This window comes from Anoplopoma fimbria, chromosome 16 (assembly GCF_027596085.1).
Source record: "Anoplopoma fimbria isolate UVic2021 breed Golden Eagle Sablefish chromosome 16, Afim_UVic_2022, whole genome shotgun sequence".
NCBI classification, from domain to species: Eukaryota; Metazoa; Chordata; class Actinopteri; order Perciformes; family Anoplopomatidae; genus Anoplopoma; species Anoplopoma fimbria.
Window position 1 is genome coordinate 7,645,649 of NC_072464.1, and position 27,145 is coordinate 7,672,793.

General features: G+C 42.9%; 1 protein-coding gene across 1 annotated transcript in view; it reads left to right on the forward strand.

Annotated features, from left to right (window-relative positions):
* Positions 1-27,145, forward strand: part of slc4a3 (solute carrier family 4 member 3) — a 53,146-nt gene that overhangs the window by 19,829 nt on the left and 6,172 nt on the right. Inside the window, exons 6-20 of the mRNA XM_054615872.1 lie at positions 11,084-11,229; positions 12,254-12,434; positions 12,658-12,793; positions 17,718-17,901; positions 18,681-18,786; positions 19,287-19,471; positions 20,290-20,509; positions 21,486-21,701; positions 21,806-21,954; positions 22,040-22,234; positions 22,674-22,865; positions 23,441-23,530; positions 23,619-23,785; positions 23,902-24,155; positions 26,233-26,402. Coding sequence (XP_054471847.1) covers positions 11,084-11,229; positions 12,254-12,434; positions 12,658-12,793; positions 17,718-17,901; positions 18,681-18,786; positions 19,287-19,471; positions 20,290-20,509; positions 21,486-21,701; positions 21,806-21,954; positions 22,040-22,234; positions 22,674-22,865; positions 23,441-23,530; positions 23,619-23,785; positions 23,902-24,155; positions 26,233-26,402 — 2,591 coding nt within the window. The remainder of the gene's footprint in view (positions 1-11,083; positions 11,230-12,253; positions 12,435-12,657; positions 12,794-17,717; positions 17,902-18,680; positions 18,787-19,286; positions 19,472-20,289; positions 20,510-21,485; positions 21,702-21,805; positions 21,955-22,039; positions 22,235-22,673; positions 22,866-23,440; positions 23,531-23,618; positions 23,786-23,901; positions 24,156-26,232; positions 26,403-27,145) is intronic.

The following is a 27,145-nucleotide window of genomic DNA, read 5'->3' on the forward strand; positions in this document are numbered from 1 at the left end:
ATCCAGGGCAACCTTTCTCTCCCAGCGTCCAGGGCCTTAATTAACAGAGGATGCAGTCGATTCCCCTTCAGCAGCGACCCTGCCCACGGCCTTTTTCTGTTTTACCAGAGCAGAGTAATCATTGACTGTTTAGGAACCATCTGGAAACAACAACAGGGACACCCACAGTCACTCTAAACAAGTCATCTGATTTGTAGGGAGTGATGCTCCACATTGACAGGCCATGTGTATCACTTCTGTATGTCTGTAATTTTTAGCTGCACTCAGAGTTAAAGTGTGAAGTCAAAGTGTCTGTTAGTTTGAGTCTTACTATAGCCAAAGAAGAAGCTGAAGAAATCAGACTTCAACATCGCATTGTCATAGTGTACTCTTTGCCAGTGCCTCAGTCCTTAACCCATCTCAATCAAAGATATTTTAGACTGAAACAAACAACACCTAATTGTAATCATGTCAGGTGGAGATAGGTTTTTAAAGATTATGACTTTTGCATCACTAGTGGTACTATGCAAATTTCTTGACTTGCAAAATTACCTTTTAATTTTACAAACATCATATTTGTACTTTATGCCAAATTCAATTGTTGTAGACAAGTCGTACCATGACATCTCAGGCAAAGGAGGGTTTCCATGGAGACCCAGGGGAGGGAATGGTGCAGCTTGCTCTGATAATAAGGGCCATGCCGGAGCTGATTCTTAGGTGTTATTTCAATATTCTCATCCTCTAGGTTTCACACTAGAACTACTTGTGTTATTAGGCAGCTCTCGGTATATATTTCTGCATGTGTCCTTTTGGTGTATAAGTGTGCTTTTTCAGTTTAATGAGATTCGGGTGGAGAAGACAACCTTTGAAACTTGATCGTCATGCACATCACATGGTTGGAAAGTGATGGCGGCACTATGGAAACGAAAGGCATCAACTCTTCTGCTAGGATCCTTTTTATGTTGGATTTTCAAAAGCCCCCAAGATCAATGGGCTGGGGACATCATTAAAAAAGGGTGGTACTACCATTCAGCTGACAGGCAGCTCTCACAAAGTAGACCATCCCTTATCAATACTTCCTGTTGGAGCTGCAGCTAAGTTGAAAGTTGCTACCATTGATGCATCGCTCTAATTGTGGATACAGCAGGGGGCTCCTGCCAGAGGGTGTAGCTTCAACTTATGGTTTTGTCTGGATTCAAGGCAAACAAAGAATTTTTGTGACATTGAGGATCTTGTGATTTGTATTTCTGGACTGAAGAGCGATTATTTTGACTGACACATTGTTGAAGATTGAAAGTTTTTTTAGCTTCATAGAACTTCCTTTTCAGAAGTTGGACTCCCTGAGCGCAAGCTATTTCTTTATTGGCTGCCTGAAGCCAAAGGTTTTTAATAAACATCTAATATTGGAGCTGGTTTCAACATACAGCTTCCTTTGCACAACCAGGGCAATACAACAGAGGTAAGCTAGTGTTCGCTGCAAAGACCGAGGCTCATGAGAACAGCGACCAAGGGCGAGCAACAGCGTTCAAGAGTTGGAAGCCCTGAATGAGAAGTGTGTCCACTCAGAGAGAGGAGGATAGGAGGAGGTACCGACCGTGGAGATGACAGACATTGAGGGACTGGAGAACCAGGGGCATGGGACCTCTGATAAGAAGCATGGCACTGACCACCATGGGCAAGAACGTCGGTGCAGCGTCCAGAAAGGTTTAGGCAACCTAAAGCAGAACCAACACGAACACCACAGCTCAATGTCCAATGTGGAAGGGGACTTTGAAGAGTTTGTTTTGGATTTTGATGACGATGACTTGCTTGAGTCAATCCACACTCAACTGGGGTCACCGCTCGAGCCTATCCGTAAGTTGTGTGTAGAGAGATACATCTATACTCTTGTAAAGTGACATTTAATGTCTTTCCATTCAATGCACAGCTTTTAGTCATGGACATTTGACAGCAGTGGAAGCTAAGTCAAGCTTCCGATGAAGGAAATACTGATGCATTAGAAACTCACATGGATGATTCTATTTTCATATGAATGATCAATGGACGGGAGCTCTCTTTTTTTCCATTGATTGGGAGGCATGCCACTTGCTTAATTATTGGCAATATAATGCTCATTCAACACACAGAGCAAAGTTGCCCACAGTATTGAACGAATTGATGGTGCTCTACTGCTGCTCTTTCCTGTTTTCCTATTGATCCATTTGGCTTTGGGGTGAGCCACAGCTAGAGCGGAAAGACATTTCATTGACCAGCAATGTGTGGTTCCGCTATTTTTATCCCTATTTGGAACACAGCACATTGTAGTGGGATGAAGCTATGTTCCTGCACATACAAAAAGGGATTTGCCTGCAATGCCTTAGCACAGGGCTAATCATTTACAAATTCAATTGGGCCAAATTTTTTAACCAGGCAATGTAGATGGCCCAGACAGTTGCAGCAGCCTATTTAAAACCAAAAAACAATGATGACATTTCAAACCAATGCAAAATGCATGAATAAATTGTTATTTTTATTGGTTCATTTGGAAATTTAGACAAAAAAGCTCACATATCTGATTAAAATACATGTGCAGAGACACCCTCCTCCATCTTTACACTTCAGGTTTTGACAGAGGCATGTTTTCAGGACAGCACTTCCCTTCTTGGGACTGTCATTGGCCAGATGTTTTAAAAAGGGATGACCGAGATATATTTTCAGGACAGCACTTCCCTTTTTGTGACTGTCATTGACCAGATGTTTTGAAAAGGGATGACCGAGACATATTTTCAGGACAGCAATTCCTTTCTTGTGACTGTCATGTTCCAGATGTTTTAAAAGAAACTGCTAAGCTTGGTCAGAACTGCGTCACAGGAGAAAACATTGATTTGTGAAAGATACAATTAGTGGTTCCGCAACCCGATCAGTACTGCGCTTGCGCAACTCTCACCAGAGATGAGAAAAAAATAGATGACTCACTCAATAGCTTCCATACTCTATTTAGTGATGTGTGGGTCAGAGTTCTTTAATACCCACACCGACCCAACCTGTTATGGGAGCTGATTTGCTCCATCCAACTGCAACAATATGCGTTAATCAACCATCAGAACTCTACCTGCAAACCGCCAACTCGATGCATTATAGTAGAACACTTGTCAGGACTGAGGACTGAGACAAGAAGGACAGAGTGAAGGTCTGAGAGTCTCGGCACTTGCTTCGTGTGAGAGAATGACAGAGAGAAGGAATGAAAAGCAGCAGGTGGACTATTGCACAAAATGTTACTTACAGAAATGTTGGGACCCCCAAGTTGACACTTGTATCAATAGTACATATGTAGTTTGCATTTTTTGTCATATGTCTGACTTATGCAATGCTGGACGAGTCAAATTATGCTTCTGGGCTGAATCTGGCCCGCTGGCCACCAATTTGAACATTTATAATCACTTATTGGTGTAGGATTCAAAACAGTAGGAGCTGAAAACAGCTAGCACCAACTGGGTACGTGGGGTTGGTTGAGCAGTTATAAGTTATAATTATTAAGTTGCTCTTGATGACTTTCCTATTATCATTCATGGTCCCCAGAGGATTATTTATTATGACTTTGTTGATCTCCTGATGTTTCCTATAGCACCATCATCAAAACGAGTGAAAAAATAGCTATAAAACTTAAGACAGTCTGATCAGCTTTAGCTATACTTGAGGGCAAGTGTATTGTACTAATTATCAAAGTCAGTATCCTGATGTTCTGAAAGAAAATGCTGCATATCAACTTTGGCATTTTGTATTTGCTTATGTGACTGAAGACTTTTAGTCTTGTGTATCTTCTTTGGGTTTCTTTTGGCCTTTGGTCCAAAGTCCTTTTTGAATATGCTACATCAACAAGTAAAATGGAGAAACATTAATTGTTTTTAAAAACCTTGACCGCTAGTCTTTAAATGGAACTCCACATATTTTACAAAAAAGTCACATTTAGTGACCAAGTAAATTACAGTTCCCATGAACGATTTAAAATAGGCTGAAGAGATTCATAAATTCAAAGTTGATAGCAAAACTTTGAATCATTATCATATTCATAAGAAACAACATTTTTAAAGACAGATGTACATTGACAGTGCATATTATCTGTCTTCCAAGGCTCTAGATTATGACCATCCCTATGTACTGTATGTGTGTAGCATTGACGATTTCCATTGGCATATCTAATTCAAGTTCTTATAAAGAAATATTCCTCTTAAGAACTACCCCTTACATTCAAAGGTTCATGACGGGTGGCTGTGGCACACCAGGTAGAGCACTCATCCTGTAAACACAAGGTTGGTGGTTCAAACCCCTCTACAGCCAACGTGCCGAGGTGTCCTTGAGCAAGACACCTAACCACCAGTTGCTCCCCAGGTTCTTCTTAGCAGCCCACTGCTCCTCCGGGATGGCTCAAATGCAGAGAATTGTAATTTTCCCATTGTGGGACTAATAAAGGATTGATTATTATTATTATTATTATTATGACATAATGCCAAACCTGGTATCTATTTTTATTTTTTAAGCCATATCCCATTCCAATCTAGATTAGGTTAAAAAGAGAGTCAAATGTTTTTTCTTCTGGCTCACTGGAAAATAAATAATAATCAAAGGCCTATGAATGTGCCACAAGGCTCTACGCTTAAATGAAACAGCAAATATTAGATCTTTTTTATTTTTTAATTACAATGGTATATGGTTTATTTGTATTTATATTTATTTAAGTGTGAATGTTCCAGCAAGTGCATCTTAGCCAAATAGATTTGGAAACAGCATAATTTATGCTTCACACATATTTTGGCTGCTGATCTGAATTGTTCAAAGCAGTTGTTTCCACAGGAAAGCTCCTATAGATGGTTCAAATGATTGGTATTATAAACATGCATTAGCCCAGGTAAGATACCAACTCAAGAGGTGGAAGAGGAACAAATTTATGTCCTTTTCACCCAGAAGTTATTTGCGCTGTCTGTGCCCCGCCCTATGGTGAGAAAATCTGCTGGAGCAGTTCATACAAGGACAGCTTTTAAAGCTTTTTCCTCGTGAGACGCTACAAAATGAAATACGGCCCAACTTCGTCCTGATTTCCATTCTCTCTCTTTCCCTGAACAAGGCATGATGCAGCAGAATGGAACAATTACTGCAGTTTTATGAGCGCACACACACACACACACATACTCTCTCTCTCTCTCTCTTTCTCTCTCTTTCTCATCCACTGTGGTTACCTCCGGCAGCTCATGTTAAAGGTTAAAAAAGACTGTTTATTTATTGAGGAATTATTTTCACCAATTATGTTCACCCATTGGCTAGTCTGAAAGGTCGACAGCAGTTTCAGACTGAATGCTAATGTTGATTTCTAAACTTTCCCTCAGATCTTCCCTCAGATGCATTTGAACTTACCATGACCTTAAATACAGCAACCCCATTTCATAACTGTAGCCGACTCTCGACTACCGTAGGTTTTCCCCAACACAGATACGGCTTCAGTGGGTAGGTTTCAACAAAGGTATATTTATTTCCTCCAAAATACAAACACACACTGCGGACCGTTGTGCGCTCCGCTTCGCTGCCCGGCTTCTCGGGCGCACTCGGTCCAACGTCCCCGTAACGCCACCTCTCTGATGGCTTCACTCTCTCGTTCCCGTAACGCCACCTCTCTGATGGCTTCACTCTCTCGTTCCCGTAACGCCACCTCTCTGATGGCTTCACTCTCTCTCTAACGTTCCTTCACTCTCTCGTTCCCGTAACGCCACCTCTCTGATGGCTCGCTGCTCTGTCTCAGTCCTCGTTCCTTGGGTGTGACTGTCCCCCCTCTCGAACTCCCTCCTGCTACTGCTTAAATACATTTCCGCATAATTAGCACCACATTACAGCCGTGTTCATTGAACTCACCCCGGCACTGTTCCCATGAACCACTCCCACACCTCTCCCGCCTGCAGCTGAGCGCAGACCACGCCCACTGCCACACATCTCCACCGCCCGACTTAGGCCGGGGAGCCGTCCGGCCTAGCCTACTCCCCCCACCTGTGAGCGGGAAAGGAAGTCTGCCACAGCCATCTGCACCCCGGCCTATGGACCACTTTGAATTTAAAAGGCTGCAACGCCAGATACCACCGAGTGATCCGGGCGTTGGCATCCTTCATGCGGTGGAGCCACTGTAGAGGGGCATGGTCCGAATAGAGGGTGAATGGGCGTCCCAGGAGGTAGTAACGCAGGGCATCGACCGCCCACCGGATCGCCAGGCCTTCCTTCTCCACTGTGCTGTAGCGAGACTCCCTCTCAGACAGCTTCCGGCTGATGTAAAGCACTGGGCGGTCGATCCCCTGCACCTCCTGGGACAAAACGGCCCCCAGCCCCCTATTCGAGGCATCAGTCTGCAGGATAAAAGGGAGAGAGAAGTTAGGTGTGTGGAGAAGAGGTTCCCCACAGAGGGCCTGTTTTACCCTCTCAAGCGCCAGCTGGCACTGCTCCGTCCACTGGACCGGATCTGAGGCACCCTTTCGAGTCAGGTCAGTCAGGGGGCTGGTTAGGTCGGCGAAGTTGGGGATGAACCGCCGGTAATACCCTGCCAGCCCCAAGAACCGCCTCACCTCTTTTTTGGTCTTGGGTCTCGGGCAGGCTGCAATCGCTGCTGTCTTGTCGACCTGGGGACGAACCTGCCCTCCACCCAAGTGGTACCCCAGATACCGTACCTCCCTCCGTCCAACCGCACACTTCTTCGGGTTGGCGGTGAGCCCAGCCTGTCTCATAGACTCAAGCACCGCGGACACCCGCTGCATGTGCTCCGCCCAGCTGTTGCTGTGGATGATCACATCATCCATGTAGGCGGCAGCATAAGCAGCGTGTGGACGCAGTACCCGGTCCATGAGACGTTGGAATGTGGCTGGGGCACCGAACAGCCCGAAAGGAAGTGTGACGAATTGGTACAATCCGTACGGAGTGGAGAAAGCCGTCTTTTCCCTGGACTCTGGAGATAAGGGAATCTGCCAGTAGCCCTTGGTCAGATCCAGTGTCGTGAAAAAACGAGCCGTGCCGAGCCGGTCCAGGAGCTCGTCGACCCGGGGCATTGGATAGGCATCAAACCGTGACTCGTCATTCACCTTGCGGTAGTCCACACAGAACCGTATAGACCCATCCTTCTTGACAACCAGAACGATGGGGCTACACCAGGCACTATTGGACTCTTCTATTACCCCCATCTCCAGCATAGCTTCCAATTCTTTCTGAACTACCTTTCTTTTGTGTTCAGGCAACCGATAAGGCCGTGATCGTACTGTCACGCCTGGGCGAGTTTCAACATAATGTTGTATAAGGTTGGTGCGTCCTGGCAGAGGGGAGAACACATCAGCAAAGCGCTGCTGCAACGCAGCCACATCTGCTCTCTGGGACTGAGTGAGATGGTCTTCACAACGGAGCGAGGCTGGATTGGTGGAATTTGGCACCTCAGGCCCCAACTCATCCCTCTCTTTCACGGTAGTCACCAGAGAAACAGGCTCTGCCTCTCTCCATGCTTTGAGGAGGTTGAGGTGGTAAATTTGTGTTGCCCCTCCCCTGTCAGAACGCACAACCTCATAGTCTACATCGCCCACTCGCTGTGTGACCACAAAGGGCCCTTGCCACTTAGCGAGCAGTTTGGAGCTGGAAGATGGAAGTAATACAAGTACTTTATCTCCCGGTGCAAATTGTCTCAGCCTAGCCCCTCTGTTGTACAGGCGTTGTTGACGCTCCTGGGCCCTGAGCAAATTCTCCCGTGAACATTGCCCCAGTGTGTGGAGTTTTGCTCTCAGGTCCAGGACGTATTGAATCTCGTTTTTGCTTGGGCTCGGACCCTCCTCCCAGTTTTCCTTAACTAGGTCCAGAACCCCACGTGGTTTTCTGCCAAACAGCAGCTCAAAGGGAGAAAATCCTGTGGAGGCCTGGGGCACCTCCCGCACTGCAAACAACAGAGGGTCAAGCCACTTATCCCAATTTCCGACATCGTCGTGTATGAACTTACGGATCATGGATTTCAAGGTTTTATTCAGGCGCTCAACAAGGCCGTCGGTCTGTGGGTGGTAAACACTAGTCCGAATTGCCTTGACGCCCAATAAACCGTATAGTTCCCTTACTGTGCGTGACATAAACGAGGTGCCCTGGTCGGTCAGAATCTCTTTCGGGATTCCAACTCGGGAGATGACCTGAAACAGTGCCTGCGCAACACTCTTTGCAGAGATAGTGCGCAGCGGCACCGCTTCAGGATATCGCGTTGCGTAGTCCACCAGAACTAACACAAAGCGATATCCTCGAGTGCTCCGGTGAAATGGCCCGATGAGGTCCATGCCAATGCGCTCAAACGGGACCTCCATTAGTGGCAATGGGCGCAATGGAGCTCTTGGGATGGCCGGTAGGTTTACCAGTTGGCATTCAGGGCAAGAGGCACACCAACGGCGCACCACTCCCCGAATCCCAGGCCAATAGAATCGGGCCATTATCCGGTCTAGTGTTTTGTCATACCCCATGTGCCCAGCCATTGGGTTATAATGAGCCGCCCGGAAAACCATTTCCCGACGGCTTTCCGGCACCAACAATTGGGTAGTATCTTCACCAGTCTGAGTGTCACGACTCACTCTATACAGTCTATCCCTAATCAATGAAAAGTGTGGGTATGTCGGTGGTGTGTCAGGGTGTACCATGTGACCATCAATTTGTATCACTTGGTCGAAGGCGAAGCGTAGAGTATTGTCACGAGACTGCTCCAGTGGAAAATCTTCCATGGAGTGTATTTCGGGAACCTGCGGGGCCCCTTGTGAGGGCACCACCGGTTCCCCCTCCCCTTCAGCAGCGTCGGACAACCTCGCATCACCACTGAGCACAGCACACATCCCACATGTCCCTGCCGGTCGCGATCGCACACCCACACATTGCCCCACTAACGTATGGAACCCAGACCAATCCGTGCCTAAAATCAGTGGGTGTGCAAGGCGGGAGCTAACCGCAGCCCTAATTCTATGCGTTTTGCCCCTGTGTTTAATTTCGACTGACACAACAGGATATCTGTGAACATCCCCATGCACACACCTTATCTCCACCCACTTTGCCTCTACCAACGCCCCGGGCCGAACCAAGTTCTGGTGGACCATGGACTGTGTACAGCCCGAGTCCACCATAGCCTGGTGTACACCCCCTTGAATCCTTACCGGAACGCTGTATGTCCCCCGGACCGGAGGAGGGTGCTGGCGGGCCGGCAACCCGGATCACCTGGCCGACCTCCATCAGTGGACATTCTCTGCGGAAGTGACCGGGCTGCCCACACCTCCAACACTCCTGCTCTGACGCCTGAGGGGCCCCCTGTGGGTTGGGAACAGCGCCTGGAGCCTGGCGATGGGAGGAAACAGAGGGAGGGTTATTGCGCGGTTGAAATGCATGAGCTTGTGGGGGCCGATGGAGGGAGGCTGAGGTGAGGAACTTCCTGCGAGGAGCAGGAGTCGGTCGGACAGGCGCTGATGTCCACCCCTCCGCTCCCTGTCCCCGGGGGTGGACGGCGAGGTGATCCTCTGCGAGGATAATGGCCGCCCCCAAGTCCCCAGGTCGGTGGCACCGCACCCATTCCGACGTCCCAGTCGGGAGGCCCTCCACAAACTGTTCGATTGTGATCTCTCCAGCATCTTCTGCTCACCATCAGACTCCCCTGGCTGTAGCCACCTGTTAGCTGCGTCCCTCAGCTTCTGGGCATACACGAAAGGATGGTCGGTGGGTGTCCATTTCGTGCCCCGGAACCGGCGACGGTGGTCCTCGGGGGAGAAACCCGTCCTATCAAGGACGGCTTTTTTTATGTCCTGGAAATTTCCCCGCGAGGACGCTGGCAGGCCGAGCGCCGCAGTTTGGGCCTCCCCTGACAGCAAGGGGAGCAGGCGCACGGACCACGCCGCCGCCGGCCACCCGCACGCCACCGCCGTCCCCTCGAACATCTCCAGGAAGGTCTGTGGGTCGTCTTCCGCGGACATTTTGTGGAGCGCGATGCCCGTGAGCGGTGACGGAGGGGGTGGAGCCGCCGCCCCCGACCGGGACAGCAGGCTCTCCAGGACCCGGGTCTGCATCTCCGCCTGGCTGTGGAGTGCCTCCATCTGCCGCCGGTTCACCTCCGTCTGTTGTTGGTGCATGGCCGCGATCTCCCCCAGCATCTGGGCCAACGCCGCCACCGGCTGTATCTGCTGCTCCGTCATCACGGTGTTGAGGTCCCCGTTTAGGCGCCAGTGTAGCCGACTCTCGACTACCGTAGGTTTTCCCCAACACAGATACGGCTTCAGTGGGTAGGTTTCAACAAAGGTATATTTATTTCATCCAAAATACAAACACACACTGCGGACCGTTGTGCGCTCCGCTTCGCTGCCCGGCTTCTCGGGCGCACTCGGTCCAACGTCCCCGTAACGCCACCTCTCTGATGGCTTCACTCTCTCGTTCCCGTAAAGCCACCTCTCTGATGGCTTCACTCTCTCGTTCCCGTAACGCCACCTCTCTGATGGCTTCACTCTCTGCTCCCGTAACGCCACCTCTCTGATGGCTCGCTGCTCTGTCTCAGTCCTCGTTCCTTGGGTGTGACTGTCCCCCTCTCGAACTCCCTCCTGCTACTGCTTAAATACATTTCCGCATAATTAGCACCACATTACAGCCGTGTTCATTGAACTCACCCCGGCACTGTTCCCATGAACCACTCCCACACCTCTCCCGCCTGCAGCTGAAATTCGATTTGTGGCCTAAGGAAATTGAAAATGAAATTACTCTTTTTGAACTGACAAATGTCTGGAAGCAAAACCAGCTCCTCTGTAACAGTTTCCCATGGCATACATTCTGTAGATTCTCGCTCACCCATGGAGCTGTTGCCTTCTGTTACTGGATGTTCTTCCGTCAACTGGAAACATAAACAGACATATAAATTAGATTTCTGTTTTTCCAAACTGGAGCATATTTTCTGAGTTAGAAAGGATGTTGTAGTTGTTCAAAGTCCTCGAAAAAGAGCTGCTCACAGATGCACCTTGTGAGGTCGGTTTATAAATTTGTCCTGATAGCCTAGATAATCATCATGACCTAGCAATGTTGACCTTGTGAATTTGAACTTAAATTGCTTGTGGCTGTTTAGGTCACAGATTTGAGGACAACCCTGGGGTGAGACGCCACCTGGTGAAGAAGTCATCACGATGTCTGGTGAACCGAGCCAGCAACAGTTCCACACCACTAAGCAGCCTGAAGAAGAAGAGGAGAGCAGGAGATAAGAAAACCCATGAGGTTTGCAGCACACTTTTTACTCCCAACCACATTTATCTGCATATTGACCTCCGGGTGAATACTTCATACTATGCAGGCCACGTATAACCAAAAAGCTTCAACTTGAACTACCTACAAAAGCACAAGACTCTTATCACCTTATTAAGTCATCATGGTGAAGATGTCAGCATGTATATGCACAGCATTCCTTTGGAGTTATGTTTTTGTTCCCCCCCAACAAGCCCAATATTCACTCTCCTTGTAGCTCTGGTTTGGTCTCATCCAGCTCCTGAGGGGGAATATCTGGCTCTTTAGCTGCTAACTTATTTTTTATTTAATCTTTTTAATATGAACTATGCTTAACTTTGGTTGCGTTAGGGGTTGTTTAAAACAGCTGCCTACTGCTGCTAGAAACAAGATTAATCAGAGCTCTGTAAATGAAAAAAAAAAAGTTGTTGTGTGCCATAAAAGCAAAACAATAAGCTGAACAGTTCGAAACACTAAATGCATTCAACAGTACCAGGGACACCTCTCATGAGTCAGTCCCTTGATCCATTGTTGATACAAACAGAATGGTTATTACTTTTTGATGAGTATTTCCTCCATAAATTTGGAATCGGAGAGGAGTCTTAGTTTCAGCACAATCCCTGTTCATTTGGCTGACGAGACTTAAAAACACTGCTTAAAAAGAATATGATGTTGAAATGTGACTGAATGTCTTTCCAAAGCATTTGGTTATCCTCTCAGTCCAAACCACTTTTATTAGCTCGGTCCAAACCACGTAGTTGCTCCCCACAAACGTGTGTTGAATGTGTCATTGGATTATCTGTCTTTAAATTCATTTTTCTATCAGTATATTGTTGTGTTTTTGTTGAAAAACTATCCAAGATAGAAACAAGCAGACTTTGGCTGGTGTTTTTCTGAAGCAGAATAATTTCTAGGCTGTATGTGCTAGCCTTATCGTAGTAACACCGTAGTAGATCAAAGTATGAGGGGGAAGTTCGCAGCTTTTAATGCTTGTATGTCTGATCTACTTCATCTTCAGCTGTTTGTGGAGCTGAACGAGCTGATTGTCGATAAGGACCATGAAATGCGTTGGAAAGAGCGGGCCCGCTGGATCAAGTTTGAGGAGGATGTGGAGGAGGAGACGGACCGCTGGGGCAAACCCCATGTGGCTTCACTCTCCTTCCGCAGCTTGCTGGAGCTTCGCCGCACCATCACACACGGTAAAGGGTTCCTACATAGAAAGGCTGATGTTCACAGCACCAGTCTTATGGTTTACCTATTTCTATGTGCAGCTGAAATGAAATCGACAAAGATGACACAAAAAAAAGAAGCAAAGTAAACTTGCAACATGTTCTCCCTTAATATTAAGCCAAGTCTGGTTGTGGATACTTTTTAAACAATCAAGTTTGGCTCCTTATCTTGCTGTACCTTCCTTCCCTATAGGCGCCATCCTTCTGGACCTAGAGCAGAACTCTCTGCCCGGCATCGCCCATCTGGTGGTGGAGACGATGATCATCTCTGACCAGATCAGAGCTGAGGACAGACCCAGTGTTCTCCGGGCTCTGCTCCTCAAACACAGGTCAGCAACCAGGCTAACACTCGCTTTAATAGTTAAAAGACATCTAATTGAATGTACCTTTATCAAAGTGATCATTGGTTTTAGTACACAGTCGGTTAAACAAACCTTCTACAGTACCTCAGGCTCTCTTTGACACAAACTCGGCTTCATTTAAGCAAATAATAACAATTCTCATGCCTATAAGTACAAAGACACAGAAAAAATGATGAAGGTGTATGTGCAGGGATCAGGTTCTTCAGTCCTCCCCAAATGGAACAAGCGTATGTTATAGGGGCTTCACTGATCCAATCACTGTCAGAAATGCATTAAAAGAATGTCACGGCCGTAATATTTGACAGAACTTTTCCTGCATTACTAATAAGTCTTTGCTATTTCCAAAAACCCGGTTTTATACACATTACTATACACTATCAATACATTGTCATGGAAAGTATTGCTACTGGTTTGGAAACTTGTTACCCTGTGCTCTTAGAAATGTTTCCCATTGCCAACAAATCCCATTAAAGGCCAAAACTGAAAAATGACTATATCCTAATAACAATGGATGTTTGGGCATCCATTGCCTGATATATGTAATTCTTCCTTTAACTTTAACTAGACTAAAACATGCCTACACAATGACTTTTTAAAAGAATTACTTAAGAATCTGTTATGAAGTTAGTATTTTAATAATGCCTGCCTTTTCCTGTGAGCACTTGTTTTAATGTGGACCGATTATTTTTAACTCATTGTTGATTGATGAGGACTTTCCTCTTTTATATGTTTTTATACGTTTGATATGAAGATCTGAACTAGAAAACTATTTTCTGGTTATGTTGCGTTGACATCAGGTCTTGATTTCATTCCATTTAATAACTAGTTGTTTCTTTATCCGTGTCTTAACAAACCTGCCAGTGTATGGCAGTGTGGACTCAGCTTTGTTTACTATTTGAGCAGGGATTGAAGGTATGGCAGCATGAAGAATAAAATCCTATCCCCGGCTCATTAATCATGATCCTGCAGTGGAGGTTGTTACAAAAAGGCAAACTCAGGGCAACTGAACAGGGAATTTCCAAATTGTGACATTTAACACTTGGCTCATCATCTGGTGTACTTCCCCGGGGTTGACTAGCTTGCAAATGTTAAGACTGTACTGTAGCTGCACTGCGTCTTCAAGCCTAGACCTTCAGATTAAAAGTTTGATTCTTCATTGTGTGAGCTACTCTGGCTCTTTGATATCTGTTTTGTTAAGATTTTGATTTTTCAGTCAAACTTGATTGTATGTGTCCAAAATTTTTGGTTTGAAATAAGAAAAACTTAAAACCCAGGATTTCAGATAAAACGAGGCCGACTAAACATCAAGCTTTTTGGGTGTCTTCATTCCGAGGTTTTCTGTTTCTCGTCAACAGGGTCAGTCGTTTAGCCTTTGAGGTTTTTGGGGCTTTGTGGTTTATGCGTAATCAGGGTTTAGTTTTTTTTATAGCCAGTGTTGGTAATAAGTTTAACTGTGTCGTTGTAAATGATTGGGTGACAGTGACCAGGACCGCAAATTCTCTTAGCTTACCATTTTTCTATAAAGTGCTTAGAATCACCGGAGGGGGTAGTTACATCACATCCTGCACACTGCTAAATATAAAGTCAAATAAACACAAGCATTTGGCTGTAGTTCATGTGACATGTCATCTCCTCACTATCTCTTCCTCTCTCTAATGGTACCCACTCATTGATTGTCACTTGCATTGACATGCCAGCTAAACTGACCTTACACATTTGGCCAATGGAATAGTGCACTACACAGTGCGTTATAGATTCTTCACAGTTACATAACCAAAACAAATAAATAAACAACTGAACTAAATGTCGGCTGTCAAAATAAATTAGTAGAGGAAAGGTTAGCCATGCCTGTCAAAAGTACGGATGTTCTTATCATGCTCGCTCCTTCCTAAGATCATATTTTCTGTTATTTCAGGGATCACTTAAATGCTACACTGCATCCAATGGTCATTAGAAAAATACAATTTATAAGTGTGTGTTTCAGTCGGCCGGTCAACCATTACTGTTACTATTGGATGGATTGGCATGGCATTTTATAATGACATTCAAGGTCCCCAGATGAAGCCTAATGACTTACGGTATCCCCTGACTTTTCCTCTTGCTCCACCATTCATTTTTTCTTATTTTACGTGAAATGTCGCCATCACTTGGATGCGTTGCCATGAAAAGTGGTATATATATTCATGGTGCCCAGAAGATAAATCCTAATGATAATTGTCGAAAAAGTACAAGCAGATTGATATTGGGTGAATGCTTTTTAGTCATTCTTTTTACTTTGGCATATCTGTCTTTTGTCCTTTGTGCATGTATATTCTCAAAAGTAAAGCCACAGACAAGTGTGCTAACTCCTATGTAATTTGGTTTCAGGCTTTATATTTACATCAACTCCTAATTGAATGAGTCAGACGGGAAAGTGAACATCCAAAATCCATTCAATGCAAAGTACAATATTTAGTGCAAACAATTAAGTTTACAAGGAGGGGGGACAGGGCCCTCTCCATTGCCGCCCCCTCCCTGTGGAACTCTCTCCCCCAGCACCTCAGACATTCCCCGTCATTCGCCACTTTCAAACCTGCACCTAAAGCTCATCTCTCTGCCTTGTTTACATTGTTATCTCATTTATTGTGTCTGTCTTTACCATGTAAATTGCCTTTGCGTAACTTTTAAAGCACTATACAAATAAAATGCATTATATTTTTTTATTATTACTAATTAATAAAAACTGTAAATTACATAGACCATTAGATAAAGGCAGATAATATACATTTGCAAAAATAAATATAACAAATGCAAAGTTCATAGTTGAATTCATATACAAACAAATAATATGTGTGCATTATTATAGGTCTTTGAGTATCATGCTTTTAATTTTAAAAGTAATACCAACCAGAACTCTGTTTCTAATATTGGTCAATTTAAAACCATAAATGAGAAGATTCATAATGGGATGTATAAACTTTTACTCATACCTGTTTAAGTTTTCCATGGATCTCATCTTATTCTTATGTTTCTGTACACAGCACTCATGAGCCACTGGCCCAGTGTTCTCTGTCTGGCGGCCCCTCTGTTAAGCCAGAATGGTACAGCCGGGGTTTGATCAGTAACAGCTTTCTTGCATGGAAAATGCATTGGTGTGATGACACTTCAAAAGTTTGGATTAGGCCAGTAGATTCATGCAAATAATTCAACATTACTAACATTGTGTTGACAGAACCTAACCTGCACGGGATGGATTTTGCACACACAAAGCGACACAACAGATGCATAAAAAGTAAGATGGCCAGCAGACATTCTTAGCAGTAGGACATTGTGTGTTTATTCCATCTTTCACAGCCATTTCACATAAAAGTCACGGCATGTCACTGGCTGCTTCCACAGGGGAGACAAAACACTCTCATTAGAGTCATCGGCAGTCCGAGATACCAGATTTATGACGTGGAAAGTAACATATTGAAATGCTGCTGAAATTTAGCTCATCGCTTACTCAGACCTCTTTAAAGATCCTCTGGAAACTACTTGACTACAATTCACTTCAGTGTCACACCTCGTTCCTTTGTCTTCGGGTGCTGTCGCGTCCAATCTGGGCGCCTTCTTATTGGACCGTGTGGACCTAATGAGGTGATGTCACCAATGGCCTGAGCATGAAGCAGTTTTTAAAATCCCGGCTGGTTTGACACACTAAATATTTCTATGTAAGAGGCAGAGAAACGTGCTAAACAAATTAGTCGCTGGCTACTTTAATGACATTCTAATGCAAATTTCCCTTTTTGAAAAATTTCTGTGTCAACTCAGATTTTTGTCGTGAGAGCATTCTAATTATTTTGACTTAAAAGGTGGTTTGGATTTTGATTTTGGGATTTTGCGGATGTCTCTTGTATATTTATGAGCTGCATAGTAACTGCATGAGGTAAAACTCTTCAGCATGTCCAATGAACTGGATGTAGATTAGGTTAACAAGAATCACAGCTGTGCTTGTCATTGCTAGAGATGATCCTGCAGGCCTCTTATTTAAAGTACTTCATGATAATGATTTTAATTTGTTTTCATAAAAAAACTGCACTATTATATTTTAACCATAGTTTAACTATCCTTAGACTGGAGAGATAACATGTAGATACACATTCCTGTTGAGGTTGCTGATTCTTCTGAGAAATGTACAGAGCATTTGAGCTTGGGAGCAGTAGCTTGACAAAATAATCTTAATTACTAGCAACTGATAAAAAATACATGGCAAGGCAGCAAACTCCATTTGTTGATTAAGGCCATGAAATTATTTTTAAAGCTCGAGTGGACCTTGTGTTAAAGGACCAGTGTAGATAATTGAGTTACTACCTAGTGGTGAGGTTGCAGAGTGAAACCAAATGTATACCCTCTGTTCACCCTTCTAGTTCAAGCATATTGGAGAAGTACAGTTGCCTTCAGGTAACTTAAAAGATCGAAGGTCCTCTTTAGAGCTAGTGTTTGCTCCTGCCGTTCTAGACTACTGTTGAAACAAGGCGATGCAACACGGTGGACTCTGTAAAAAGTAGCCGTTCCCTATGTAGATATGAAGGGCTCATTCTAAGCTTACGAAAAACAAGGATAATTAGTTTCAGGTGATTATACTCTGAGGGAAATATAGTTATAAATAGTATATGTCATTTATAGTCAATCCTCCTAAATTTAATTTACTTTCTCAAAGTTACTGTAATGAACAAACTGTTAAAATGGAACTTTAAGTACAATACTAATTAGCAAATGTTAGCATGCTTACACACTAAAACTAAGATGATAACCCTAAGAAACATTTCTTAACATTAGGGTGTTAACATTGTCACTGTTAGCATAATTACACTCTGATGTTAGCATTTAGCCCTTAATCATGTTCCTTTCTTTATTTTTTATTTCACAGCCACCCAAGTGATCTGAAACAACGTTTTCACCGCCACCAATCAACCAGCAGTCTTCATGGCAGTTTCAATCACAACAACGTCCAGGACAGCATTCTGCCACTGGTAGCAGAAGAGCAGGAGGAGCACCAGGATAACAAAGGGCCGATATACGATCCAAAACAAGATGTGTTTATCAGCCTGTTTGTAAGTTTTCTTGGTGTTTTCTGTATGACATTTGTATGTAATTCACTCTACAGCAATCCTTGTCCTTCACACCTTAACTCTTTGTGTTAGTTTGAGATGCCGAAAGATCGGTGAGATATGAGATCTGGCACAAAAGTGAAGGCAGTGAGAATAACACATACAATCTACCTGAGCCAAAGTAAGCGATTAACTAGTTTTGACAAGAATCAACCAGGATAATTGACTCAGCTATCTAAATGGACAGAGATAAAAGCCACGTTGAGCTGTCTTGTTCTCGTTCATGGTTTGTATTAAGTTCTAAGAATCAGCAGTAAGCACAGATTTAAGCGTGATTACACAAAATTCCTGATGTGAGGCCTGTGGCTCACGCATTGTTCTTTGAAACACCCCTCCACAAGGTCAGAAGTCATATAGGTAGTGCTTGAAGTCGGAGAAAGCAAGCCTCTCTGTGCCACATGTGTTGAATTATGTTCTTACTCAGCTTACAGGTGCTTCTAGTTAAAGCTTCTTGATGCATTAACTGTGAAAACTTAATGTTCCCCGGGGCTTAAAATGTTGGCAAATTTAAAGCAGCCTATTAAAGACATTTTGTTCAAACATAAAGAGGCAGTCATCCAATTGGGCGGTTTAAAGTGAATTCTGAAGGGCCATTAGAATATTATTGTGCACACATACATTGCCGTTCCCACAATAAGTTCACATTATTGGTCCCATGCTATGTTATGGTGTCACATCACGCGCAACAATGTGGATAATCTTTGTTCTATTCTCCCTCCAAGAAATCTCTCCACCCTCTGCCTCCTGAGAGCCATCCAGCTGCAGCCAGATCGATGAAACTCCTCGCCAAAATTCCCAAAGATGCCGAAGCTGTCATTGTTTTAGTTGGTAAGCTCCGTGAGTTTAGACTAAGTAGATTAGTTAAAGGAATTATGTCTTCTCTTTTTTTACTTTTTTAGAAACTACTAAAGAGATTAATCTGGATGTTGTAAATTCTCCAGTAGCCTGCGTTTTTAAATGCTAATGTAAAATAATAAAATTACAAACACCATAATCATTTCATCCTCAAGCTTTGTCTTTAGTTTGTAGTTTGTTACACTGCTGTTAATGGAAAACACTGCTGCAGCTGCTTTTCTATGGCCCCTTAGGAACTCAAAACCTCTTACGTAAAGTAGCAGTATGACTTTCTTTAACAGCGAATTAGCACTACAAAAAGATGTTAGTGAGGAGGAGATTTATTTTTCAGAGACATTTATGTTGATATATTTGAGAACAAACAGGTGATTTATGTACTAACAGCCACTGCCCAATTCCCAATTTTTTATCAAAATTTTGTGAAAAATCTTAAAATACTTAATTAGATGTTGTCTTTTGTCGTTTCCATTCAGGCTCTGTTGACTTTCTGGAGCAGCCAGCCATGGCCTTTGTCAGGTTGAATGAGGCAGTCCTTCTGGAGTCCGTGCTGGAGGTCCCCGTCCCTGTTCGCTTTATTTTTGTCCTGCTCGGTCCCAGTCAGTCCAACGTGGACTATCATGAGATTGGACGCTCCTTCTCCACTCTCATGTCTGACAAGGTAGATGTAAAACTCAAAAGATGTCAAATTGAAATCGAATGATTAACCCTTTCTTATGCATTTCCAGGAGAATTAAAAAGGTATATTTTTAAATGTTCAACCATTTTGGCTGTGATAATGCAATTGAATGAATTTTGGCAAATAGTATTTTCTTTTTTTTTTTTAAATGTTAGAAGTTAAACCTCAGCTCCTTTAGTAAGTCTGTAATAAACTGTGTGGCCCAAACTGACAAACATATAGACAGACAACCATTCATGCTCACATCCACATGGGCAGTTTAGAGTCATCAATCAACCTAATCTGCATGTCTTTAGACTGTGGGAGGAAGCCTGAGAACCCGGTGAGAACCGGACATGGGAAAAACGTGCAAACTCCACACAGAGGGCCCGCTAGCCTGGGAATTGAACCTTGGCACCACCACACCACCATGTCTCACATTCTAGCATTTAGTAAACTGAAAATAATTAAATGTAATATTAGAATCAAAGAAACATTGCAACATTTGAAATAATAAACAATAAAAGGTGATAATGGTCTTTCAGGGCAAATGTTTGTTGGTGCTGTTATTCAGTAGTGTGGGGGATATCTCAGGCTCAGCATTTTAGTTTTTTTAACAGTTTTCACTGAACCAAAAATATCTTGCAAAGAGGACAGCCTAGAAAAAGGCCTCACTATTAGAAAGTCGAGAGGAGAATGGGGTAAACATGGAAAAAAGATGCTAATTTATTCCCCTCCAAATTATTTATATAACAGCCATTTGGATGTCTTCGTGTTACATAAAATTCTTTCTGGTAACTTTCAATTGTATGTTGTTGCAGAGCTTCCATGAGGTGGCCTATTTTGCTGATGACAGACAGGACCTACTGAATGGTATCAATGAATTCTTGGACTGCAGCATTGTCATTCCACCCTCAGATGTGGAGGGCAAAGACCTCCTGAAGACAGTGGCTGACTTCCAGAAGCAGATGCTGCGCAAGAGGAAGGAAAGAGAACTCAAGAGGCATCAATCCTCATCTGGAATAGAGCTTAACAACAAAGGTACTCTGTCAAGAGCCTTTTTCCAAGCCAAATCCTCAATTACTTGGTTTGCAGGAGGCACCTCTGTGTCTACAAACTACTATTTGTCCTGTAATGCAAACAAATATCTATCCCTTAAGTGAAACTTATTTTAAATTGTGCGCAAACTATTTCCAACAAATCAACTAAACGAAAAAACTGAGAAAAACTGTATTGTATCTTTTAGTAGTTTTACAAATGAGATAATACTTCCCATCACCTCAGGAAACAAAACTCAAGTGTTTTATTGGTTAGACTTGTAGTATTTCCAAATTATGTAGCAGTTAAAAGATGTTGAAATTCATTGATTAGTAATTAGCCTCTCCATTCAAAAGTCAGTTTGACAACCTGTTGTATATTAATACTTTAATTCTTAAAACTCTTAGTGATATGATTGATGTTTTAAAGCAACCATCCAACTGTTTTGAGGTCAGATCAGTATTTTTACTGGAAACATGTCATGCATAAATATAAATTATAACATAAATTACTTTATTTTTTGAGATATATTTTAGATTTAAATACAAAATTCACACTTGTGTTCATCAAGAGGTTTTTACCATTACAACCACTGGGGGCAGCCAAAGTTATACACCTTTAGTAGCCTATCATTATTCCATATTTTTCGTATTGTCAACAAAACTTATGAAAAGAACGAATCCGACAATGCATTAATCCATCGCTCAACTGTGTAAGACGCAGTCTTCGAACCAAAGAGGTAAGCCACAAGTATATTTTATTAACATTCTCTTTAATTTCCTAAAACAGGTGGCCATTGTAGTTTATATGAAATGTCAAGCAAACAGGAGTAAATAGTTTATTTTCAGCTGCCGATAATACACATTTGTTGCTCTATTTGTTGAGCTTATTATGTAGCAGGATAGTGTATGCGTGATTATTGTGATAATGATCAGTAGCAATTTCTTTATGTAATGGAGACTGTAACAAACCCCCCTAGAGGTGAGTCCAGAGGAGGAGGAGGAGGGAGACCAGGAGGTGGACCCATTAAAGCGCTCGGGGATCCCTTTCGGAGGCCTGATCCACGACATCCGCCGCCGTTATCCACAATATGTCAGCGACTTAAAAGATGCCGTGGACATGCAGTGTGTCGCTGCCGTCATCTTCATCTATTTTGCTGCACTGTCGCCGACCATTACATTTGGAGGCCTGCTGGGTAAACTGAAACTACAAAAATAATAAATAAACAAAGAATTTGGCTCAATATCACTTTGTTACCTGTGCTCTAAAAGGTGTGTTTTAAACTGTTTTCTCATACAGGAGAAAAAACAGAGGGCATGATGGGAGTGACTGAGCTCATTGTGTCAACTGCAACTCTTGGAGTTATATTCTCGCTGCTTGGTGGTCAGCCTCTCCTCATCATAGGCTTCTCAGGACCCTTACTAGTGTTTGAAGAAGCCTACTACAAGGTGCTGAAAACATGTTTTTTCTGTTACATAATTCCCAATTTGTTTTCCTTGAACATGTGCCTAATATGTCTGTCTTTTCACTCAGTTCTGTCAGGCCCATCACATTGAATACCTAACTGGGCGTGTGTGGATTGGTTTCTGGCTCATCTTCATTGTCCTGGTGGTTGTGGCTGCAGAGGGCAGCTTCCTTGTTCGCTACATCTCACCTTTCACCCAGGAGATTTTTGCTTTCCTCATCTCCCTTATCTTCATCTATGAGACTTTCTCCAAGCTCTTCAAGGTAACAACCCCAGAAATCGTACTGCACAATAAGCTTGATAAGAATTTGGACAATAAAATACACTTTTATTTGCATATTTCCCAATAACAAGAAATCAGAATAATTTCTCCAAGAGTAATTTATTATGCTTTATGGTATAATACATTTTAGTTGATAGCATCTAAGAATTAGGTTGAATCCTTTGCTTGTCTTATCTGCAAAAAGGCCACTGCAAACAATCAGTTTAGTTTAGTCTTCCTAGGTGGCGGCGCGTGCAGACGCAGCGGCTCGGTGCTCTCGGTCAAACAGCAGCGTTTTTTTTGTTGTTCGCTGCTGCTGGCTGGCTAAGGGCTACCAAACGGAATTTCGTTGTATCACTACAATGACAATAAAAACCTCTTTATCTTTATCTTTATCTAATCAGCAGAGGATAAACTTAGACTATCTTCTTGTTTTCTAGGTGTTTAAGGAACATCCACTGATGGAAATTTACCACAGTGATTTAACCACAGCTACTGGCCATCAAAAAGATGATGAACATGTCTACAACCAGCCCAACACTGCACTTCTGTCTCTGGTCCTCATGATGGGCACTTTCTTTGTTGCTTTCTTCCTCAGGAAATTCCGAAACAGTCGTTTCTTAGGTGGCAAGGTAACCTAACCTAATTGTAACAAAGGACTTCTCATGAGCTTTTAAAGACACCCTGATGTGTAATTACACAAAATCATGTCGACTGGGTTCCAATACCAATGCTACCATGCCATTTAGTATGCCAGAAAAAGATTATGACTGCATTCCAATATGCATATTTTTTTATTTTCTATTTAGTACATACTGCAGCTGCACTTACACGGTACAAATTGTTGCATGCAGCATGCATTGAATTGAGGCATACTACTTTGTCATAACATTGCACCTGGAAATCTTACCCTCTTGCTCATATATCCGCTCTGCAGACGATTGTGGGTCAGAATAGCCAGAAAATCATGCTGGCTTGCATACTGCAAAATGCAACCAGATGCTGTAGGACATCCTGGTATTTTGGGCATACTGCATTTGACATAATATGTTTTGGTAATGCGCCAAGGCAGTTTAAGGGAAAGTGGGCATATCGATAATTTAATTAAAACTTTTCCATAATAGAACTTCCAATGTTTATGTGTATGTGATAAGTGTGCTGGATGTTGACTGAATTTGATTGATGTCGGGTTTCTCAACATCCTTAGGCCAGGAGAATCATTGGTGACTTTGGCATCCCCATCTCAATTTTAGTTTCAGTGTTGGTGGATTACTCCATTACTGACACTTACACACAGGTAACTGTAATGTTAATTACTTCAGTCAGTTAAAGTGCATTTTTATTACAGTACAAATCAGGGCTTTTTCTTTTTTATTTGCCTCTAGAAACTCAATGTGCCGTCAGGCTTCTCAGTCACCTCGCCTGACAAGAGAGGCTGGCTCATCAGTCCCTTTGGTGACAAGCAACCCTTTCCTACATGGATGATGGGGGCATCTATTGGACCTGCCATTCTTGTATTCATCCTCATTTTTATGGAATCTCAGATAACTTCGTACGTACAGCATGATTATCTACACTGGTAATGTTTTGGGTGTAAAATCTGTTTTAATTTTTGTATTTTACTTCAACTTTTTAAATGTGCTCTAATTTCTTTCTCCAATCTATCAGGTTGATAGTCAGTAAGAAAGAGCGTCGCCTGGTTAAAGGCTCTGGCTTCCACCTGGATCTTCTGCTCATCGTCACAATGGGTGCCATCTGTCCTCTTTTTGGCCTGCCGTGGCTCACAGCAGCCACTGTGCGCTCTGTAACTCATGTCAATGCCCTCACGGTCATGAGCAAAGCTACAGCGCCCGGCGAAAAGCCCATGATCCAGGAGGTGAAAGAACAGAGGCTGACCGGGCTTCTTGTGGCTGTTCTTGTTGGTAAGCTGAAAGGGAACGATGGGAACGTGAGGGGCTCATTAATCGTTTGTTAAAATCCAATAGTGACGCCAAGGAAAAAGTGTGCTTGGGGCTGACGTATGAGTTGTACTCACTATTTCAAAAGTTAATAGGGTGGTGTCAGTATTTAACATTTATTCAATGTATAAAGATTTGCAAGTTAAAGAAAAAGTTTTTGCCAGGAATATTTTTCTAAAATACTTTCTTTCATCCCTGCAAACAGCTGAAAATAAAAGTTTCTGCAGGTGATTTATTTCTGTTTGTCAGGATTGTTGTTGTTGTTGTCCTAATACTAATTTTGGCCACAAGAGGCTGAAGTGTATGTTCCCCATGTTCTAAATAGGTCTAAAGAATTCATGTGTTCTTATAGGTGAGTTTGAATTCACATAACACATGCTGAGAGTGCATGGATAAATTGTAGTGCACTTTAGACTCTTGTGGCCGACATTAGTATTACAACAACAAACACAGAAAATGTATCCTAACAAATAAATATGCCAAAATGTTTCCCCCGCTTCCACCAATTAAAAAGGTTGCTTTCAAAAACGACCTGTTTTAAAGTCAAAAATATAGGAGGGGAACTATTCAGATCAGATTTGTTTACTGACTTTCTTTTTCTTAGCGCTTCCATAGTGGTCATCCTCCTCAATGCATTTTCTCCTGTTGGAAGTGACTAACATTTAAGTAAATTTCAGAGGTGACTAGCTCTACACTACAGTACATAAACAGTTCTGCTTTTGTCTTTTACATTTCTCCTTCCATGTCTTTCACATGGATCATAAACTGACAGGAAGGCCGTTTGCCTGGCACAATGTATGCAGCCATCCACATACACATTTATGACTCTAACAGGGTTCTTGTTTCAAAAGGAATTACCTTTAAACATGGAAAAGTATGAGACAGTCCAGAGACAGTTCTCAACCAACAAGTTTCAACTAACAATGTTAGCATTAGCTTACACTCGCTACAGTTGGAGAACTCTGCCAGCAATAGTTGTGATTTAAGCCAAACTCCTCAGTTGTTGGCTAGACACGAGAAGCCTGCTTTTGTTTGCCTTAGTTTTTAACGGGAGACCTATTGTTCCAACAATTACTGAGAATTAGTGAAGTCAATATGCAATACGGAATGGTAACCAATGGGGATGGGGTTTAGCAAATGTCAAGTGGCTGGTTGAATGCCAATGTTGAGCCCATATCCATATTATTATAATTTTATTTTAGTAACTTGTAAACTTAATCATAAAAAGCCTTTTATTCCATAAAATAGTTATCTCATTAAAAGTGACAATAAACAAATCACATCAACACACAACCAACTGCATCTGGATGGAGCTTGAGGAAAAGAGGAATCTGAACTACTGACCCATTCCAGAGAAATTATTTAGTTTTATTATCTGGCTGTGGTTGTATGTTTTTTTCTCGCATTCTTACAGTGCTGCAATTTCCAGGTAATGATTTGTCTTGAAAGAAAACATAAGCTCAAAAGGTACAGAGTGCCACTTCTGCAGCTCCTGCATGCCTAGACATTCACGAAGTATGAATCAGCCGTTACAAGGGCTTACAATGATTTTCCAATCTGTTTACAAACTGTCCTCAAAATGAACCGAAACAGTCTTTTTTCCAATCAAAAATTGTTAAACTCAAAATGCACTGTCTGACATTGCAACGTTGTTTCAACCTCTGACTAATACTATTTTGCCAGCAGGATATCTTGAATCAGTTAAGTTAGGGTTCCCAAAGTAGTCCTAAGCATTAGTTTGATCCAGTTTGGGTATACAACCAAAATGACTCATCATGATTGTTGAGCCTTTGTTTGATTTAAATGCTGCTTGGGATTTGGAATAAGACCTTTTGGATTAGCCCAAAGAGCGTTTCAACCAACACAGCTTAACAGAGAATGTGTTTCGAATCAACAGCATTGACAGCATGTTTGTCATGAGGCCTGTTCCCTTGTTGAATGAATACTTCTCTCCACAGTTGCAAATTATTTTTCATGTGTTTCTCAAAAACAGTAAGGCTGCCTTTTAAAGACACACCTTTAACCCATTTCTACCCATCAGGCATGTCCATAGTGATGACAGACGTGCTCCGCCTCATCCCTCTGGCTGTGCTCTTTGGCATCTTCCTGTACATGGGGGTCACCTCTCTGACGGGCATCCAACTGTATGAACGCATCACACTTATGTGCACGCCCGCCAAGCATCACCCTGACCACATCTACGTCACCAAGGTAACACACGCAATACCAATGTTGTCAAGCGCTCTTCTTCTGTTATTAGTGGTAAGATGGAGAAGCCAAACTCAGCAGAGTGGTAACTGCAGCAGCGTAGAGGCAGACATTTTTCTGCAGTCTACGTTTTGAGCTTGTTTTGATTGAGAGACCTGATCATTCAGAACTCTTTATACATTATACATGAAAAACAACCAGGTTTTTTACAGCTAGGCCACACTTGGACTCCACGACATCCAGCAAAAGAGATTTACAGGCAGAGGAGGTATTTCAGCTACTTCCAATATGCATGTAGAAAGGAAAATTATAACAGAGTTACCTCAACAATTGAGGATAAACATAGTTGGGTTTCTGGCTGCATGCATCAAACTGCTTGATTTAAGCTTATCTGATCATCAGTAATGGAATAATACAATATTTTGTCCTCTGCATTACTGGTGTCAGATGGTAACATTCATTTCAGTGTGTTGATCCTCATTGTATTGTTTATCACCGTATTATGTGTTTTACTGACTAACTGCTATGTAACTTTATCTCAGGACGCACCTGCACACATAGCAGAGAAGGATCAGAAACCTTGATAAGGTCTTTACATAAGGCCCAGGGACAAAAGTATCAGGGTCTTTCACCTACAAAATGTCAAATAGACTCGTATCAAACCAGGAACAGACTCAAAATGACCACATGGCGTAAAGCGACTACTAAGAGACACAAAAAGACTACAAGACACAATGACTTCAAAT